This window comes from Acipenser ruthenus, chromosome 53 (assembly GCF_902713425.1).
Source record: "Acipenser ruthenus chromosome 53, fAciRut3.2 maternal haplotype, whole genome shotgun sequence".
Classification (NCBI taxonomy): Eukaryota; Metazoa; Chordata; class Actinopteri; order Acipenseriformes; family Acipenseridae; genus Acipenser; species Acipenser ruthenus.
The window spans coordinates 2,261,830-2,281,431 of NC_081241.1; the positions used below are offsets into that span (position 1 = coordinate 2,261,830).

The 19,602-nt window shown below is 41.0% G+C and overlaps 2 protein-coding genes across 2 annotated transcripts; both read right to left on the reverse strand.

Moving 5' to 3' along the window:
* Positions 1 to 2,424: 2,424 nt before the first annotated feature.
* LOC117433029 (mitochondrial import receptor subunit TOM22 homolog) lies at positions 2,425 to 10,752 on the reverse strand. The gene is made up of 4 exons (XM_034910748.2): positions 10,367 to 10,752; positions 9,145 to 9,263; positions 7,409 to 7,526; positions 2,425 to 5,989 (listed from the first exon to the last, which is right to left on the reverse strand). The coding sequence occupies exons 1-4, from the start codon at positions 10,457 to 10,459 to the stop codon at positions 5,915 to 5,917; spliced, it is 405 nt and encodes a 134-aa protein (XP_034766639.1). The 5' UTR covers positions 10,460 to 10,752; the 3' UTR covers positions 2,425 to 5,914.
* Positions 10,753 to 14,446: 3,694 nt separating this feature from the next.
* LOC117965801 (GTPase IMAP family member 9-like) lies at positions 14,447 to 19,335 on the reverse strand. The gene is made up of 2 exons (XM_034910932.2): positions 19,216 to 19,335; positions 14,447 to 15,834 (listed from the first exon to the last, which is right to left on the reverse strand). Exons 1-2 carry the CDS (start codon positions 19,229 to 19,231, stop codon positions 15,059 to 15,061), a joined length of 792 nt encoding a protein of 263 aa, XP_034766823.2. The 5' UTR covers positions 19,232 to 19,335; the 3' UTR covers positions 14,447 to 15,058.
* Between the last annotated feature and the right edge of the window lie 267 nt (positions 19,336 to 19,602).

Here is a 19,602-nt window from a genome sequence, read left to right on the forward strand (position 1 = left end):
GGCAGCAACAGGGAACTGATAATATGGGGTACATTTGACCTTGTGTAAAACAGATGTACAGCTATGACCAAAAGTTTTAAATCACCTAGAATTTTATGAGCAAACTATATGAAAAAAAAATGAGATTGTTAAATTCTTCAGATGATAAAGTGAAAGATGAAATCAATCCTGAGCAAACTCACAAACTGCACAGCAGTTACTGAGTTAATACATACACGACTGTATTATTCCGCTTTTAAAACGGAATTTAAATATTTTCAGTAATAAAACTATTAATTTTAATATTAATATTGGCTTAGTTTGTTATACAGTATTGGTGATTAAAATAATAATAATAATAATAATAATAATAATAATAATAATAATAATAATACAAAATCGTGGTACTGAGTCTATTTATTCATTGATGTTACTTTATTATTCTGTTATACATTATCTAACTGTATTTCTTCTAAAACTACAAATTGTCGGTGTGTGTTTGTATATATATATATATATAGAAAGAAATATCGTTTAGTTTGTTCGATTTTTAGAAACCGCACTCTAAATGATTTAGCTATTAATTTTTTTCTGCATGATGATCTAATTGAGAGTTGTGTTTGTTTTAAGTAGTTCATTACACGTTGTTTATTGTATTTAGTATGACTTGTCTGCGTTTTAAAAGTATTTTTTTTTTTATTTGTATGTTTGTGTTGTAATATGTTTTATTGTACTGCTGCGACCTTTCTTGGCTAGGTCTCACTTGAAAAATGGTTTAATCTCAATGTGAAATCCTAGTAAAATAAAGGTTTAATAATAATAATAATAATAATAATAATAATAATAATAATAATAATAATAATAATTTGCTAGTTTTTGTTGAAATAACAATAATAATCTCGTACCTGCGTGTCGTTGACAGTCGATGGCGGGAATAATCAGTCAGGGACGCGCGACTCACTTTAATCGCCGTCGCGTGCTGCTGTTTACATCCCGCCTTCGTCCCATTGGAGAAATTGTTATTGGTCAATTTTTTCTTACAGCCTACACTGATTGGAGAGATCAACACAGCTGCTGCAAACGCATTGGACGGCGTTCTTGTCTGTTATGTTGTAATCTGTTAAAACCGCTCTGCCTGCCGCCGGTCTCTCGTGCTCGTGTTCAAATTTGTTATATAATTTATACATTTGTGAACTGAGAAGAAAGTTCGTGTAAAACGACTCAACTCGTTATTAGACACAGCCGTGCGTATCTCTAGGTATTGTGAAGGCTACATAAGCTATTACTTTCTTAATTTAAAAAAATGGAATAAACAGCTGTGGAAAAGTCGTAGTTTTAAGCATTAGCTCTTAAAATGTACGAGCGCAGACGCGCAGGTTAACGGCCGGAGTTAATAATGTCAACTAAAACAGACTCATTTCAAATCAGGCCGTCTACATCATTAATTTTGAAACGGCTTTGTTATTCAAATCGGGTGCTCACAAACTACCATTGCCTACAGAGCCATGGCAGTGCCACTGTCTGTCTGTCTGCCATTGAAGATCATTGAGGGTATAGTTAGCACACTGTGGTCCCATTCTACCAGCCTCACCCCATTGTAGCTGCCCTATACTTGTGCTACCATTGCCCCTCAGTGTAATACAGAACCATTGCAGTGCCGCTGTCTGTCTGTCTGCCATTGAAGATCATTGAGGGGATAGTTAGCACACTGTGGTCCCATTCTACCAGCCTCACCCCATTGTAGCTGCCCTATACTTGTGCTACCATTGCCCCTCAGTGTAATACAGAGCCATTGCAGTGCCGCTGTCTGTCTGTCTGCCATTGAAGATCATTGAGGGGATAGTTAGCACACTGTGGTCCCATTCTACCAGCCTCACCCCATTGTAGCTGCCCTATACTTGTGCTACCATTGCCCCTCAGTGTAATACAGAGCCATTGCAGTGCCGCTGTCTGTCTGTCTGCCATTGAAGATCATTGAGGGTATAGTTAGCACACTGTGGTCCCATTCTACCAGCCTCACCCCATTGTAGCTGCCCTGCTATACTTGTGCTACCATTGCCCCCCTCAGTGTAATACAGAACCATTGCAGTGCCGCTGCCTGTCTGTCTGCCATTGAAGATCACTGAGGGTATAGTTAGCACACTGTGGTCCCATTCTACCAGCCCCACCCCATTGTAGCTGCCCTATACTTGTGCTACCATTGCCCCTCAGTGTAATACAGAGCCATTGCAGTGCCGCTGTCTGTCTGTCTGCCATTGAAGATCATTGCGGGTATAGTTAGCACACTGTGGTCCCATTCTACCAGCCTCACCCCATTGTAGCTGCCCTATACTTGTGCTACCAGTGTAATACAGAACCATTGCGGTGACATAAATGCTTTCTCAGCCAATCAAAGAGCAGCATTCCTCCCCACGAATGTGAAATGACTTCAAACGAGAGACAATGGAGTTGCTGCTGCATATCTTTATATCAACACACTGGCAGAGATGAGAAACAGTCAGCCACTCACAACAGATGTAAAAAATATCTGGACATTACAGTGAAGCATTGCTTAAAGTGTGTGTGTGTATATACACACACACATCAGCAGGATTTAAACACCATTTAATTGTTCTTACAATACTGAGAATTTATTTTCTCTACTGCTCAATTCAAACCTGTGTAGTCTTTTTTATTTATGTATTTAGTTTGCTTCCTAGAGTTGAGAAACCATGTGATACTGTGACCTTGTGAATCTGCTCTCATAATTTACCATGCAGCCAGCTGAGTGGAAACATGAAAAAGTTTACAAGCAACAGGAGGCCGTCCAGCCCCTCAGATCTCGTCCGGTTCCGAGCAGCTGATTGATCTCAAAACTCTGTCAAGTCGGGTCTTAAAGGATGCCAGTGATTCAGCATCAACAGCTAAACCGTTCCACCCCCACCCCACTCTCTGTGTGAAGAAGTGTCTCCTTCCTTTTGACCTGACCCATTCAGAACAATGCAAGGGAGAAGTAAAACTAAAATCTACAGCTCGGGCCAAAAGTTTTGCATCACCCTCTATATAGAATGAACTAATTTGGCTTCATAAAGTCGAATGAAACCTGCTGAATATTTGTTACGTTAACATATTGAATTACACACCGCTTCGTAGTTTTCTATATACTTTATGAAAAACTGACAAATTAAAAAATGTGACACTTTGAAATCTAACATGAAATACTACTGTACTACTATTATGGCTTCCGGTAGACCTCTTAGCAATATCATTGTGTAGTTTCTTTGATTAAAATATAATAAATATAAAATATCTAAATTATGTTCACACACACACACATATATATATAATGTCTCAATCCTAAAATTCTAGGTGATGCAAAACTATTGGCCAGAGCTGTAGATCCAGCTTTATGTCTTTAAAAGGGCCTCCATACACCTTCACATCAACATCAGCTGCCCAGCTGGTAACTTACGCAGTTATGAAGCTGTCTGACACATGCAGTAACATTAATACAGTAACATCTAGAGCAGGGGTCTCCAAACCTGGTCCTGGGGAGCCCCTATCCAGCAGGCTTTATAGGTGTCTTTACATCAACAGTGGCTAAAGATCTGGAACACCTGTTAATCTTGGCTAATTAAGCCAATAATTGGTTCAATTAAGTAACAGAGATTGGTTGTAAAGAAAACCAGCAGCCACAGTAGATTGGAGACCCCTGCTCTAGAACATAATCAGCTTGGCTTACACAGAAAACCACGGTTTTAAACCTTCGAATGCAGACATGTCTGCAGGTTGCCAATCGAACGAAATCTGCATTTCAAAGTCGTTTCTGTGGTTTGGGTGTGTATGTTTATCCTGCTTAAGGCAGGGGTGTCCCAAGACAGCACTTCCACCCCTGGTCTTTGTTCCAACCCTGTTCCACATTGTTCAATTGAACCAATTAAACAAACCTCCATCCAGACCCTGAACTGGTTCATTATCTCATTTTATCTGTAAAACCTGGAGTGGAATTACCCTCCAGGACTTTGATTGATTGGAAACCCCTGGCAAAAATAAAGTAAGGAAAAAAAAATAAAAAATACACCTGATGAGGACTCAGGCACATGTCCACTGTCACATTTAAAAACATATCTTACAAACGTAAAAAAAAAAAAAGTTTTTAAAATAAATCTTTCATTGCAGAATGTACTTTCATTAGTTAGGACTTCACAGGCTCTTCATAAAGGCTATACAATCCCATACATGTTTGATTCATCTTGGCAGCGGCACTTGAAGGCTTAACACACGTCTAGTGTTCCAGAAGCCTGACACCTCGGAAACTTCTCGTATTTTACTGTAGAGCACAGGAGTGGAAATAAGAAATAAGACTCCTACTGCACAGCAGTGTCACCCATTCCAGGTTTTACTGCTACCAGTTTGAATAGCCTCAGTCTGCATATAGAACAAGCTCAGGTGTGTCTTATTAGTAAACTCCTAGTGAAACCAGGACTGGATCACACTGCTGTGGAACGTGAGTCTTATTTCCATCTCTGGAGCATTTTCAAATCTCCTTACTATACTTGCACCCCACCACTCCAAACTTTAAAGAATGATTTATTAACCCATCTCTTAACAGTACTAGATACAAACACAGGGACGTATGGCTGATAACTGATGTATACATTTTAGCATATTGAGATCCACCACTTAATTAAAAAAAAACCAAAAAAAAAAACCACCAAGCTGCAATATCAAAAACTATTGTTCAAGCAATCTGTTTAGTTCATCATGTTGAAATTCCCCATCTACATTATTATTATTATTATTATTAATGCAGGGATGGAAATAAGACTTCTATTGCGTAGCAGTTTGATCTATTCGTAGTTTAACTATGAGTTTAATAATATTATTATTTATCTACTTAGCAGACGCTTTTATCCAAGGCGACTTCAGCTGCAGAATCACTTACAACATCTTGCCCGAAAGACGGAGCACAAGGAGGTTAAGTGACTTGCTCAGAGTTACACAGTGAATGAGGCGGGATTTGAACCAGGGACCTCCTGGTTACAAGCCCCTTTTCTTTAACCACTGGACCACACAGCCTCCTACACTAGTAGTAAGACACACCTGAGCTTGTTACCTAGAAACACTGGGGCTAATCAAGCTGGTAGCAGTAAAACCTGGAATGGGTGACACTGCTGTGCAATAGGAGTCTTATTTCCATTCCTGTTATTATTATATGAATTCAATTAATTTTCCTGTGATCAAGCAGCATCTCTGAATCATCATTTATGAAATGCAGCAGCAGTCGAAATACGGGTAAGAAATTTTCATGAAATAACACAAATACACTGCCTGCTTACATAGTTACGCAAAACACAAACTCCACAACTGTTTATAATTCATCTGCATCTTTCCCAACTGCACCCCATCATTCAGGGATGGGAATAAGACTCCTATTGCACAGCAGTGCCACCCATCCCAGGTTTTACTGCTACCAGCTTGATTAGCCCCAGCGTGTCTAGGTAACACGCTCAGGTGTGTCTTTTTAATAAACTCCTAATGAAACCAGGAATGGATCAAACTGCTGTGGAACGGGAGTCTCACTTCCATCCCGGTCACATGTCATTTTCATACACACACCCCCCTCCCCACTGGAACATAGTTTAGTATTTGAGTTAATAAAATAGAAATTAACAGCAGCTGTCTGAGAGAGTCATTGCAGGGTGCTTTGTAGAGCAGCGAGGGCAGAGGGGCTCAGGTACTTCAGTGCTGAAAGGGTTAAGGGGATCAGGGCTGACGAAGGTTCAGATCAGAAGATTCATGTCACTGTTCCCCCCCTCCCTCCCTTCCTTCTCTCCTCTTGAGAAGGAGGTTCAGTTCTTGTGTCAGGGAGTCTGTGTACCGACCCCGTGCTCTACTCTCTCTCCATCTCTGCCATTCCCAGACGTGCTCTCGATTCAGGACAATCGCTCCCGGATCACATTTTCCCGGGACCAGGCGGCATCATTCCCGCCATCCCTCCGGACATTCCCATGTTCGGACCCAACAGGATCTGAAAGAGAAAAAACGATCCGACCGGTCATGCGCAGGGATGTTCTCTGCATCACGGTTTATCAAGTACATCGTAACGCCCACAGCCAAATCAGACTGCTTCGTTCACTCACATTCTATGTGCAGGGACAGAAATAAGACCCCCGCTGCAGGTTTTACTGCCAGCTTGATTAGCCACAGTGTGTATAGGTAACAAGCCTGGGTGTATCTTATTACTAAACACACAGTGAAACCAGGGACGGATCAAATTGCTATGCAACAGGAGTCTTATTGCCATCCTTGCATGGGATTTTGTAGAGGGTTTCTCTTGCATTGCAATGTGAAGCATTCAAATTGCTGTAACAGCCTTTCGGGGAGGAAAACAGAACCTTTCGCTGGACCAAAGCCTTCGATACTAAACCAACGAGCCGTCTGCCTTAGCCTGCGGTAGACAGAGTTGACACTGTGTGCGTCACACTATCTTCACTTCCACCAGAGTCCACAGGGTGGCACCGTGGCTCCATTATTTACAATGATGAATGATTAAGACACGTTTGCCCAAATGTTAGTCTGCTAGACTAAGACTCAAAGCAGAGAAAAATTACAACTCAATATTGAAGCTACAGAACCACTCAGGAAGATTGCAAACACCATGACACAACCGACACAGACACCGAATCAAGCTTTTGTAACCTCAAGGGGAATCATCCTAATTCCCTTTTTTTTTTTTTGCTGGTTCCCTGATGCCTCATTGAACAGGTTGCAGCAGATGCAAAATGCCACAGCACGAATATTTCCAGTCTATTTGTTGTATTCCCCCAGTTTTAAGGTCACTACATTGGCTTTCTATGAAGCAGCAGAAGCACTGATTTCAAAACACTGCTCCACACTTACAAGGCTCTTCATGGTCCTGCCTGTCTGTGCGAGTTACTTATTCCCTATAAACCGCCTCCTACTTTGAGATCTGCAGTGATGGTCTCTTGGCTATTCCAAGAACTTAATTAAAACCTGACAGGTTCGAGGGATTTTAGTTCCCGAGCTTCTTCACTTGGGAACTCACTTCCAGGTTTTATCTGCAATTCTGAGACAGTATTTTTAAATCTAAGCTCAAAACGTCTCTCTTTGATTTGGCCTTTTCACTGGCGAGCAGTTTGGAGCTCTTTTGGCTTGCTGTTTGTTTCCGTAAAGCGTCCTGGGATGTTTGCACACAAAGGACGCTATATAAATGATATTGGCATGGTCTGCTATAACAGTAAAAGGAATGTGTATTCGGAGTGTAGTCATCTCCTCTGTTGAGGCTCTGGGGTTTGACATAGATGTTTCCTGACGGCAGGTGTCATCACTGGACTGCTGGTGCTGTTTGCAATCTGGTTTTGGGTTCTACATCAATGTTAGTCTAGTAGACCCAGGTGTTTCTCACGGCCAGGCAGGGCAGTGTTACCTGTCTCTGCTGCTGCAGTTGCTGCTGCTCCAGCTGCAGCTTCTCGGTCTCGAAGACGACGGGCAGAACCAGAATCATGAAGGAGGTGGTGCCGACCCACAGGGCAGAGCGGGTGAAGCTGCAGACACAGAAAGGGGAAGCAACGGGTCATTAGCAGAGCTGGGGCCAGTTACAATTATGCCATATTGATCAATCACAGTTCAATTACACACCTTTCCAAGCTTAATCATTCTCAGTACCATGTTGCGTTTTACATTGAGAGATCGCTATTCTCATGTTTTCAACCACTTTGTGACCCCCGTTTGTTTGAATAAGCGTTCTATAGTGTGTTTCTGTATTTATACCCATGATCACTGCTGGGTAGAATAAACAGAGTAAACATGTTAACGTGGGGAGCTATTTGTTACTTTTTAGTGTAATTATAATTGCAATTACTGCAGCATAATTGTAACTACTTATAACTAAACAAACTTGCATTGCAATTTCAGCAAACGATTATGCTATAAGTATAATTCTAATTGACCCCTAAGTAGCATCATTCAATAAACAGCGCTCAGTTCGCCCCACATCTACCCTGAGCTTAAAGTCAAACGTTTTGCTGTTGCATAAAAGTATGTGTTAATTAAAGTGACTGTAGCCAACAGAAAAGTTCCATACACCCTCCTGCCACACCTCTCCTTTCACTGTTCACCAATGGGCAGTTTTGAAAGATGCACATGTTTTTACCAAACTTCTGTTTTCACCTGGCACTACACTAGGTTAAGAAATCTGTTTGCAAGCCCTGCTTTCAGTTAGTGTTGCACTTCCTTGCTCACTTGGGAGGGTGAAAGTGTCCCCACCCCTTCAAGGTCATGTGTCCTATCAGTAACCAATCAGCTGCTTCCCCTAATGACTGACAGCTATGCAAGCCTATGTAGTGAATACATAGCTAAGATTTACAAAATGTAATGTGTCAGCTGCAACCCCTTTAATGTAAAAGATAGAAACAACTTCATTATTATTTATTTCTTAGCAGACATCCTTACCCAGGGAGAATTATGACTTTTAGTACTCCAGTAGTCTCTGTGTATAGGAACACCTCTGAAGAGAACACTTTGCCTAAAAGAACACCCTTCTGGTGAAACAGATTGTTCCCATTGTAAATGCTCTGCCTAAAAGGAACAGGAACTTCCCTTAAAATAACTCCTTTTTGACACCGCTAGTGATTCATCACTACCGATTCAAAACTGATACAGCACGGTTTTGTACCTGATAACTCATCATCACCATCAAATTCAAACTTTTCAAAACTGGCTTGTCACCGCGAGAGTAATCTAGAGCTGCTGCTGCTGCATTTAATGTGTGTGGGGCTGCGCTGTGTTAATAACAATTGTGTTAACATTCATTCTCGTTTTCATAATTACTGTTAGAGCTGCTGCATTTTTACTGTATGCAGGGGTGTTTTGTTAATGTACGCTTGCCTATTGCTTTTCTCTTACCTATTCTGTTCATTTCATATGCTGATGCACGTGTGTCACGACATAAATACATTTTGTATTTATGGATTCATATTGTGACTGGTCTTGGCATATTGTGTCCGGTGGTCAACTCTGTCTTAGAGAACACTTCGCTTGCTTCCCGAGCGGTGTTCTCTCAGCCAGCGATTGCTGGACTCTGTATGTATCTGTATGAAAGTCAGTAACAGTATATTCCGACCCTGCAGTATCCCGTCACCGGCGCTCCTTTCCGCGGCTCACCTGTACATGGTCTTGGCGAGGGAGAGAGAGCAGTGGAGCGTGGCTCCGGCCGCAGAGCGCATCCCTTCAGGAAACATCTCCGTCAAACCCCAGAGCCGCTCCGGCAGAGTCTCCTCCAACTGGGGAGGGGCGTCAGAGACAAACACACCTCAAGTACATTTCTACAATCCTCTTTACTGTTATGTGCCGTTTGCTTCAATCATTCTAAGTGGTTCTGGGTCAGGGCTGGCAAGAAGACTCCTATTGCACAGCAGCGTCATCCATTCCAGGTTTTACGACCAGCTTAATTAGTGTGTATATTTATTTATTTAGTTCTTAGCAGACGCCCTTATCCAGGGCGACTTACAATTGTTACAAGATATCACATTATTATTACATACAATTAAATTATTTTTTACATATTATTTTTTACATACAATTACCCATTTATACAGTTGGGTTTTTACTGGAGCAATTTAGGTAAAGTACCTTGCTCAAGGGTACAGCAGCAGTGTCCCCACCTGGGATTGAACCCACGACCCTCCGGTCAAGAGTCCAGAGCCCTGACCACTACTCCACACTGCTGTATATGTAAGAAGCTCAGGTGTGTTAGACTCCCAGTGAAATCAGGAATGGATCAAACTCGTATGCAATATAAGTCTTATTTCCATCCCTGCTTTTTATAAAGCTAACAAGAGGCAAGGTAATGTGTTTTAAAGATGGTCAGCACTCCTTAAAGAAGGTCAGTAATACGGTTACAGGGATAACAATAAGTCTCCCACTGCACAGCAGCGTGATCCAGTCCAGCTTTTACTGCTACCAGCTTGATTAGTCCCAGCGTGTCTAGCTAACAAGCTCAGGTGTGTTATTATTAAACTCCTAGTGAAACCAGGACTGGATCACACTGCTGTGCAGCGGGAGTCTCATGTAATCGGTAACCTCACACCGTAGGGAGAATTAGCCTGGGCTAAATTCACGAAGGTGAACGTTACCAGGGGGTAACATTAGGCTGTGATACCGGCTGCGGGGATCACGTTTAGAATAACGTACCCGTTAAAAACGTGTGCGTCTCTCTGACACAGTGCACAATAACGACTGCACACTAAATGAATTCCATGCGCAAGAGCGACAGACTTCACTCACCTCATGTCCGAAGTATTAAACTATTACTGTAACCCAGACTAGAATTGAGAAGACATAAATATTAGAATCATTTTCAACGCTTTAGTATTTTTTTTTTCACCTCATCGTCCTCGTCGTCTCCTTCGATTTCGTCTTCGGGGGCCCGGGTTTCGACGGGGCCTGCGTCGGGAGACAGCTCCTTTATTCCGGCCATCGTGGATACGGGGACGGTACAACAGCACAGGGATGCTCGACAGAGACTGTTTTAATAAAGGACTGCAGGACTGCAGAGCTACCTTTTTTAAAAAAGGGTGCTTTTCTGTGTCAGCCCCGGGAAGCGTGTGCTCTATCTGCGCTCCTCTGTGTGTGTGTATGAGGGAGGTCATTCACTGGGGTTGCACGAAAGAGGTGCACCCTGGGAACACGGGGTTGTCAACTTGAGCTGTATTGGATACTGAGGGGAGCGCCCCCTGCGGCACGGGAGGAACGACATCACAACATAATACTGTACGCTAGATTTAATTTTTTTACATTTTTAAGATCCTCTTTCTTGCTGACCTTTAAGGCTGTCCAGGACGGATTTATTGCATTTTTATGTCCCTGGGCATCAGGGGCTGGGCTGCTGGCTGTTCCATCAGCTAGATGCGTCCATTGGGAGGTCGAAGCTTCTCTTGGTGTGCTGCTTGTCTTTGGAAATCACCGCCGTTATTTGCTTTTGTTGGCGTTTGGTAATTAACTGTTTGTTAGTATAACTTATAATGGATGTTTCACATGTATTTATATATTGTAATGGATTTTGTATTAACTCTTATAAAACGTTTAAATGACGTTTTTAATGCATTATTTATTTATGTATTTATTTATTTGAATATATCTGACGTTATTGTAGCGTTTAGCCGGAGGCAAGAAACGGAAAAAAAAAAACACGCTGCTTTCAATTTAATTCTGGCAAACAGCTCTGTCCGCTTCGCTGCATGCCAGGAACAACCTGATCTGAACGAGCGCAGCTTCTTGTCTGGCTACCAGATTTAACCCGTAGTAATACTTTCAGATACCTATTTAGTTACCTCATTTCTACGAAGTCGTGATTGAATTTAAATCGCACTCTGCAGCGCCGCCTAGGCTTAGCCGGCCACCTTATGCAAATAGAGTACCAGGCTTCGGACACATCATTGGCGCTCAGCCGCGCACCAGGACCAATGGGCACAGACAGACAAACAACAACAACCAATGAGAACGCACAGATAACAACCAATGGGAACAGACCAGGGCGGACAAACAAACAGCGGGTTACATAGAACGGGGATATACACACAAAGGTAAACAAGCGATGGCAGAATACAGCGGGGCGGGAGTAACACACACAGCGTGCAAACACAGACAGACAGCAGGGACTCCAACTGCACGGATCGCTACATTATTAACAGTTGCTGATGTATTTTTGTGCTATGTACAGCGCTTTGAGATGTACAGGAAAAGCGCTATATAAAAATACAGCTTATTGACTGATTTCCTTTTTCATAAGACACTTCCAATATGAAGACATTGAATTCTCATCGAAACGTTCGCTGTTGCATTTATTGAGTTTATTTTAATATTTCGATGTAATATATCTAGTTTTATAGCTATGAATGAAATATACTTTCCCACTTATGTCATTTATACAAATGCACTTTTAGTCTGAGTTAGGCCCGGACCAAATCAAAAATTTGACAACCCGTTAATCGTTGTATTTAATAGCGTTTTCTTTTTTTTTTTTTTGTAAGTATCTTATTTCTTCTACTCATAAAAATAAAACGCTATTAAATACAGTTTTGTTAAGTGCGATTATCGTGTTGTCAAAGTTTTGATCTGGTCCCAGCCTTATCCTTGGATCCCCAGCCACGGACACACCAATAACAACCCATCATTATTGAACACTCAATAGAGACACGATGAGATATACTAAAATAGACTTTTACTAAAATAGACCTTTTGAATTGTTTTCCGCTCCTAACAAGTTGCACATTTCAAGTTACAGTACTTGTTAACTCGAAATCCAACTGTTTTAGAGCTTAAAACAATTTTTAAAAAATGCTTAATTAAAATTGTTAATTCAATTAAGGGTCTAGTTAAGTAACTGAGATCTCGGTTGGAATGAAAACTAGAAGACACATGGGGTTAACGAGGACCGGGTTCGAGAAGCCCTGCTCTAAATACTCCTGCAGATATGATGGTTTGATTGACATGAAAATCCTTGCAACTATCACTAAAAGACCAGCAGGCTGAGAAGTTGACTCTGAGCAGCAGCTCCCAATAGCATTCCAGCCTAGGTACCCTGAACGGACTCTGCAGTGTGATGGAATTCTGAGAGGTGCCTCAGGTGTGATTGTGACATCACCGTTCTGAACGGACTCTGCAGTGTGATGGAATTCCTGGAGGTGTCTCAGGTGTGATTGTGACATCACCGTTCTGAACGGACTCTGCAGTGTGATGGAATTCCTGGAGGTGTCTCAGGTGTGATTGTGACATCACCGTTCTGAACGGACTCTGCAGTGTGATGGAATTCCGAGAGGTGCCTCAGGTGTGATTGTGACATCACCGTTCTGAACGGACTCTGCAGTGTGATGGAATTCCTGGAGGTGTCTCAGGTGTGATTGTGACATCACCGTTCTGAACGGACTCTGCAGTGTGATGGAATTCCTGGAGGTGTCTCAGGTGTGATTGTGACATCACCGTTCTGAACGGACTCTGCAGTGTGATGGAATTCCGAGAGGTGCCTCAGGTGTGATTGTGATGTCACCGTTCTAAACGGACTCTGTCTGCAGCGTGATCGAATTCCTAGAGGTGTCTCAGATGTGCTTGACTAAAGCAGGTGACTTGGTCAGCCGTGCTGATGTGAAGAATTGTAGGGTGTGGTTGAGGAGAAACTTTGCACTGAGTCTTAATATGTTTCTCAACAGAGTCATTTTTATTCAGTAGAAATCGTCACAGCTTTTAAAACGCTGGTAATGTAGCAGCTTTATGGCGACTTTCACGTGATTTGATTGTCTCTTGTAATTCTGATATATGCATAAATCCCGATTATATAGTACCAATATAGTACCAATCAGCAATATTCATGTTCTTTTTGTCAACTAGGCAGACAATTAAACTTGAAGTTATGAAAACACTTAATCATATCAGAAGCAGCCAATCAGCAGCTGCTAACACCATTCATGTCACCAGTACCTATGCAGATAAGAATATTGAAAAATAGCTTTAGCGTTCAGTTTGATACAAAAACCTACAATCCAAGTGGCTTTGATCCAACACAGGATTTCCTGTTTCTGTGGCTTACAGGCTCTTATTGTGTTGTGTGCATGGAAAGCTTCCATCGGTTATTACACTCAGCTTGCTTCCACAGAACCCCTTCATGGAAGTTGCTAAATATAGCATTATTACCTACATGCACCCCTACATAAAGCAGGGCATGCTTCAGAACCTTGAAGAAGCCTCTCCTCGCCTCGCTGTGAAGCCTGTCTGCAAACTGACACACAGACACGTCATCTGTATTGGTGAGTGAAAAAGCTACCAGGCCACTTTTGACCTCAGGTGTGGTTGTTTAAAGCCGCGCTGACGTAGAGAATACAGAGCGGTACAAACTGAGAGCGGCACGGCTGATGTCATGAACAGCGTTTCTCTGTGATGTGTCGTGGAGTGCAGAAGGAGAAACGTGAGTTCTGATTGGCTGAAAGATCCTGAATAGTCTATAATAAAACTTTATTTTTAAAATCGCTGAAACATATATACCATTTATAACCAAAACAGCAGTGTGGAGTAGTGGTTAGGGGCTCTGGACTCTTCACCGGAGGGGCGTGGGTTCAATCCCAGGTGGGGGACACCGCTGCTGTACCCTTGAGCAAGGTACTTTACCTAGATTGCTCCAGTAAAAACCCAGCTGTATAAATGGGGGATTGTATGTAAAAATAATGTGATATCTTGTAGCAATTGTAAGTCGCCTTGGATAAGGGCGTCTGCTAAGAAATAAATTATTATTATTATTATTATGAATAATAATAATAATATTATGAATAATAATAATAATAATAATAATAATAATAATAATAATAATAATAATAATGATAATAAATTGCTACTGTGTATCAGAAATCCTCACAAAATAAGTGGGCATCCAGCAATCTAAAGGAGACCATCTTTTGTCCTGTAAACCATGTGTCAAAAACAGCACAGAAATCAAACACTGCACAGTGATTGAATTTATATTGGAACAGTGTGACATTTATTAAACAGCACAGAAATCAAGCGTTGCACAGTGATTGAATTTATATTGGAACAGTGTGACATTTATTAAACAGCACAGAAATCAAACGTTGCACAGTGATTGAATTTATATTGGAATAGTGTGACATTTATTAAACAGCACAGAAATCAAACACTGCAAAGTTATAATTTATTGCTCAACAAATGTCACCTTTTGAAACCCACAGGGAACAGTTATCCTCTATAAGGTGAAAACGGCAGTCAATATCTGTCTTATTAAACTTCTGATGCCAGAGGGCAATAGGATTTTGACTATTCACTGCTGAGTGACGACTGCAGAGTGCTCATGTTATACTGTAATAGCCAATTTAGTTGCAAGTTTCAATAGAATGATTTAGTAAATGGCTTCGAACAGAATGTCAAAGAACTCTGTTTTCTACTGCCTTGTCTGGATCATAAAACCAGCCTGTTACTGGTATCACCTTCCAGTATCCAACGGGTGGTCATTAGTGGTCATTGGCATAAGAAGGAGCCATTTCATTCTTTGGAAAGGATCTTACAATCTACAATGCTACGATATACAACATCCTTTCTCCTGTTGCAACTTTTCAATTGCCTTTTTATACTCCTTCTTAAGATCATCAATTTCTTTATTCTTCTTCTTCTTAAGATCATCCATTGCCTCTTCATTCTTCTTCTTAAGATCTTCAATTTCCTTCTGGTGTTTCGCTTCAGTTTCCTTTCTCTGCTCGTAGAACTCGCTGGCGTAGAAGGGGATGTTGTTTTTTTTCACCATGTTCTCTACTTTCTCCATAAGTTTGTAGATCTGCTCCCGATCCTTTAGGTCTTTTCCATTGATTGCATGAAACCTGTTCCCACACGACTCTACCAGCTTCTTGAAGCCTGTGGGATCGTTGTTAACAACATCCTCAATTTGTTCATCATCCAGACTATCCCTATGAGTGAAAAGCACCATCATGTATTTCAAAGCATCCTCACCAAACATCTCCTGGATTATCTGCATAGTTTTCTGCTCTTCCTCAGTGTATCGACCCACCTTTATCACCAGGAGGAAAGCATGGGGTCCCGGAGAGGACATCTGAATGCATTTCACCATCTCACTTAGAACTTCCTTACTGGGGAGCTTTGTGTCAAACAAGCCTGGAGTGTCGACCACAACAACACGTCTCCCTGCAACTTCTTCTTCTCCCCTCTCACACACCGTTGTTATTGAGGTGGGACTGAGTGAAGATTTAAACTGTGTTTTGCCCAGGATGGCATTTCCTGCTGCACTCTTTCCTACTCCAGTATTCCCAAGTAGCACCAGCCTCAAAGAGTTTCCACACACTGTAAAAAAAAAAGAAAATGCATTTCTAGAAATAAAATCTGTATTTGTAAGCGTACTTCCAATGTCAAAACATGTTCACAATAGTTTAGTCTTGTTGTTGGAATTTCATATCAGCTCCATTCAATGAGGGTGGTTCGTAACTCCTACCTGAGACACCAAGAGCAGGGTGACCAGATTTTCAAAGATCAAAACCGGGGCAATTGATCAGACTAATTAAACCATTTATTTTAATGATTATTTAAATAGCCATCCTCTCACCTGGTATTATAGAGGAGGCTGTGTGGTCCAGTGGTTAAAGAAAAGGGCTTGTAACCAGGAGGTCCCTGGTTCAAATCCCACCTCAACCACTGACTCATTGTGTGACCCTGAGCAAGTCACTTCCCCTCCTTGTGCTCCGTCTTTCGGGTGAGACGTAGTTGTAAGTGACTCTGCAGCTGATGCATAGTTCACACACCCTAGTCTCTGTAAGTCGCCTTGGATAAAGGCGTCTGCTAAATAAATAATTATCTTTTTGTTTTGTTTAAGCAGTTGTTTTGTGTCTAATTAGTTTAAGAAGCCATATTGTGTTATAGATATTGCATACTTTTATATTGAGTTTATTATTAATAATAATAATAATAATAATAATAATAATAATAATAATAATAATAATAATAATAATAATCATTAAAAATAGATTTACGCTTTGGCATTTTTGTTACTCATTGCGTCAGGCTTTATTTAGTAACGTTGTTGATGTGGTTTAACCTGGTGGATTCGGATGCTTGCAACGTCTCGCTGCTCTATCTGGGCTAAATCCCGCCAGAACCCAACAGCTACAAAATGACCCTATTACACACAATTGCAGAGTCATGTTTAATATAAACTAAACGGAAACGCATGGCGCTCTGAGGAATAAGCAACGTACGTCTGTGTTAATCACTTTATAAAAACAATGTTCTGGATTACCCAAGTACTTTGTTTTTTAATTTTATATTGTTTTCACTGCAGGTGCCATAAATGAAGTAAAGCGGTTGTTTACGTTATTTTGACAAAGGTATTTGAGTGTGTCGCACTGCAGGAAGTGGCTGAAAACCGGGACTTTTTAAAGATTTTGAGCAAAGTGTCTGGACACCGGGACCTTTGATGGAAAACCAGGACTGTCCCAGCTAAACCGGGATGTCTGGTCACCAAATCAAGAGGGAGCATGGAGATTGTTATGAATTAATATGTGTTCTATGCATTTGTAACAGTATACGTTAATAGTGCTAATATGCCACCCAGTGGTGAGTATTGGTAATTACCTTTGGGGAAGGGTTGCCAACTGGCCCCATATTTCCGGGACACTTTAAGACATGTCAGGGTTTGAATGGATTGATTTTATTTAAAATGTAGTGTGCGTGTGAATTGCATGAACAGTCTCTAAACGAATTGAATTGTTTTGCTAACTAGTTACTAAAAGCGCACACCTGACCCGGGACGGGAATTACTTCCTGTGAGGACCGTTTTCATCAATCAGACACAGCTCCCTGATTTGCTGTATTTGTCGGATTGTCGTGGGACTGTGTGAAAGAGTGCAGATGAGTGCACGATTCTCTATAACGACGGAATTGCACTATTTTGATGCATATTGTTTACCATATACAATTTCAAGCAATACAATTAATATAATGCTGTCCCAATAGAATTGGCACCGCAATTAAACAGTTCAACACATTTATTAAAGCTGCTCACGCAATTCACAGGCACTTCACTTGTTGATTTAAAATCGATTTATTTGTGGTATGGAATTATAGGGACCAGTTGGAAACCCTAACTTCAACCAGGATATGAGCAACTTTGGGCCAGTTCAGTGAGATCCAGGATCCATATGACAGGATTACCTACAAAGTTTTGATATTCCATCCATCCACCCATTACCATTAACCGCTTACTCCTTTACAGGGTCGCGGTGAGCCGGAGCCTAACCCGGCATACACAGGGTGCAAGGCGAGAGTTTTGATTTTAAGTCTATAAATATCCATAACAAATAAAATCCAAACACAACGTAATTTTCTGAGAAACGTGCCCCTGATGCGCCGGTCGGCATTTGTGTTTGTTCTTTTGCAAGGGATTTAATACTTGGTGACGTATCCGTTTCTCTCGTGTTCTTCAATCATTCTCTCTTAGTATTTCAGTTTAGGCTTTAACTGATATGTTTCTATTGAAATCTCGTTCCCTTTTATTAGCACCAGTATAAATACTCATTTGATTACTATGCAGGTTAAGGTATAGTAGAACCTAATATTTTAACGCTACTTCCTGTGGCCTTAACTAAAATGCATTATTAATTATGGATTTTCAATAATAGTTTAGACTCTAAAATGTATTTAAACACTTACAGTTCAAATCAGTGATCGAGGCTTGGGTTAACAATATTAAACTCGCAATAAAGTGTATACAGTATTAGACAAGTGTAGCTGTTATAAACCAGCCCTTTCTTTCAGGACTGTGTGATTATGAGGACCCGCTGGATGTGCCTGCAGTGATTTTAAATGCTATAGAAACATTACAGAAAACTGCAAACAACATGCGTGTGATATTCAAATAGTGGAATGGGTAATAATGGACATTCTGCAACAGCCAATTGAACTGCAACATAAACCCGTTTAATTCCACTTTGAAATGGGAGGGATCCATAAGCAATCTGCTGGCCTATTCATCAAAGTGTCGTTTCCCAAAAAGACTTCTTAATTAATGACTGTTTTGCAACAGTATTCGCGACTGTTTTTGTTTCACCAAAATGGCGTACGTTCTTTCGTTTTGAAACTATTTTTTTGAAAAAAAAAAAAAAAAAGATCAATCACTTAGACTTAAGAAAAAGCGTAAAAAATGCTTCGGGGAAACTAAAATCAAACGAAATCTCAAAACCGACATTGATAAATGTAGCCCTTTATCACACACCTTTACAAGTGTGATAAGTGCAGTTTTGCAGCTGCGTTTTTGTATAATTCATAGTTCCCTTGAAATGGTGCCAACTATTGCTCAGACAATAGACGAACTTCTAGTACTGAGGCCCAGCGCGATCGGTTAAACGTTTTTATTATTATTATTATAAGTTTACATATTCTGTCCAAATTATTTATTTAGAGGTTCACCCACGAAAAGAAAACAAAAAGACTAAACTGAACAAAAAATCTACCGCAATAAACGCAGTACAGGACGGACATGTTTAAAATGTTTGTTTTTAAAGTTTAACTTGTCGAAAACGAAAGCAAAAATGTGCAAGGCTGCGGTACTTTCTTCAGACGGCTTGTTAAATTTCATCAGTTTGCCTCCCTTAGGCACCCACCCTACATCCCAATACCACTGTACACACAGAGTTCACAGCTTTATGATACTATACACAGGTAGATACTCACAGCCGCACTCCGCCATCACAACTTATTTTCGAAATGTTTTAATACGACACTGGAGATGAATGCGTCTTCCTCTTATTATGTGTGGAATGAAACAGACATTAGCGCCACCTACGATTCAAGGAGACTGCACCTGTGATGTCACTGTTCTGAAAGGATTCTGCAGTGTGATGGAATTCCGAGAGGTGCCTCAGGAGTGATTGTGACGTCACCGTTCTGAACGGACTCTGCAGTGTGATGGAATTCCTAGAGGTGTCTCAGGTGTGATTGTCTGAGCAGGTGACCTGGTCAGTCGTGCTGATGTGGAGAATTGTAAGGTGTGGTTGAGGAGAAAATTTGCACTGAGTCTTAATATGTTTCTCAACAGAGTCATTTTTATTCAGTAGAAAT

Excerpts from the sequence above, each read along its gene's own strand:
- LOC117433029 (XM_034910748.2), bottom strand. The coding sequence starts at position 10,459 with ATGGCCGGAATAAAGGAGCTGTCTCCCGACGCAGGCCCCGTCGAAACC. Across the intron at positions 9,264-10,366 it reads GAGACGACGAGGACGATGAG|TTGGAGGAGACTCTGCCGGA; the intron begins GTGAAAAAAAAA and ends GCCCCTCCCCAG. Across the intron at positions 7,527-9,144 it reads CTCGCCAAGACCATGTACAG|CTTCACCCGCTCTGCCCTGT; the intron begins GTGAGCCGCGGA and ends CTGTGTCTGCAG.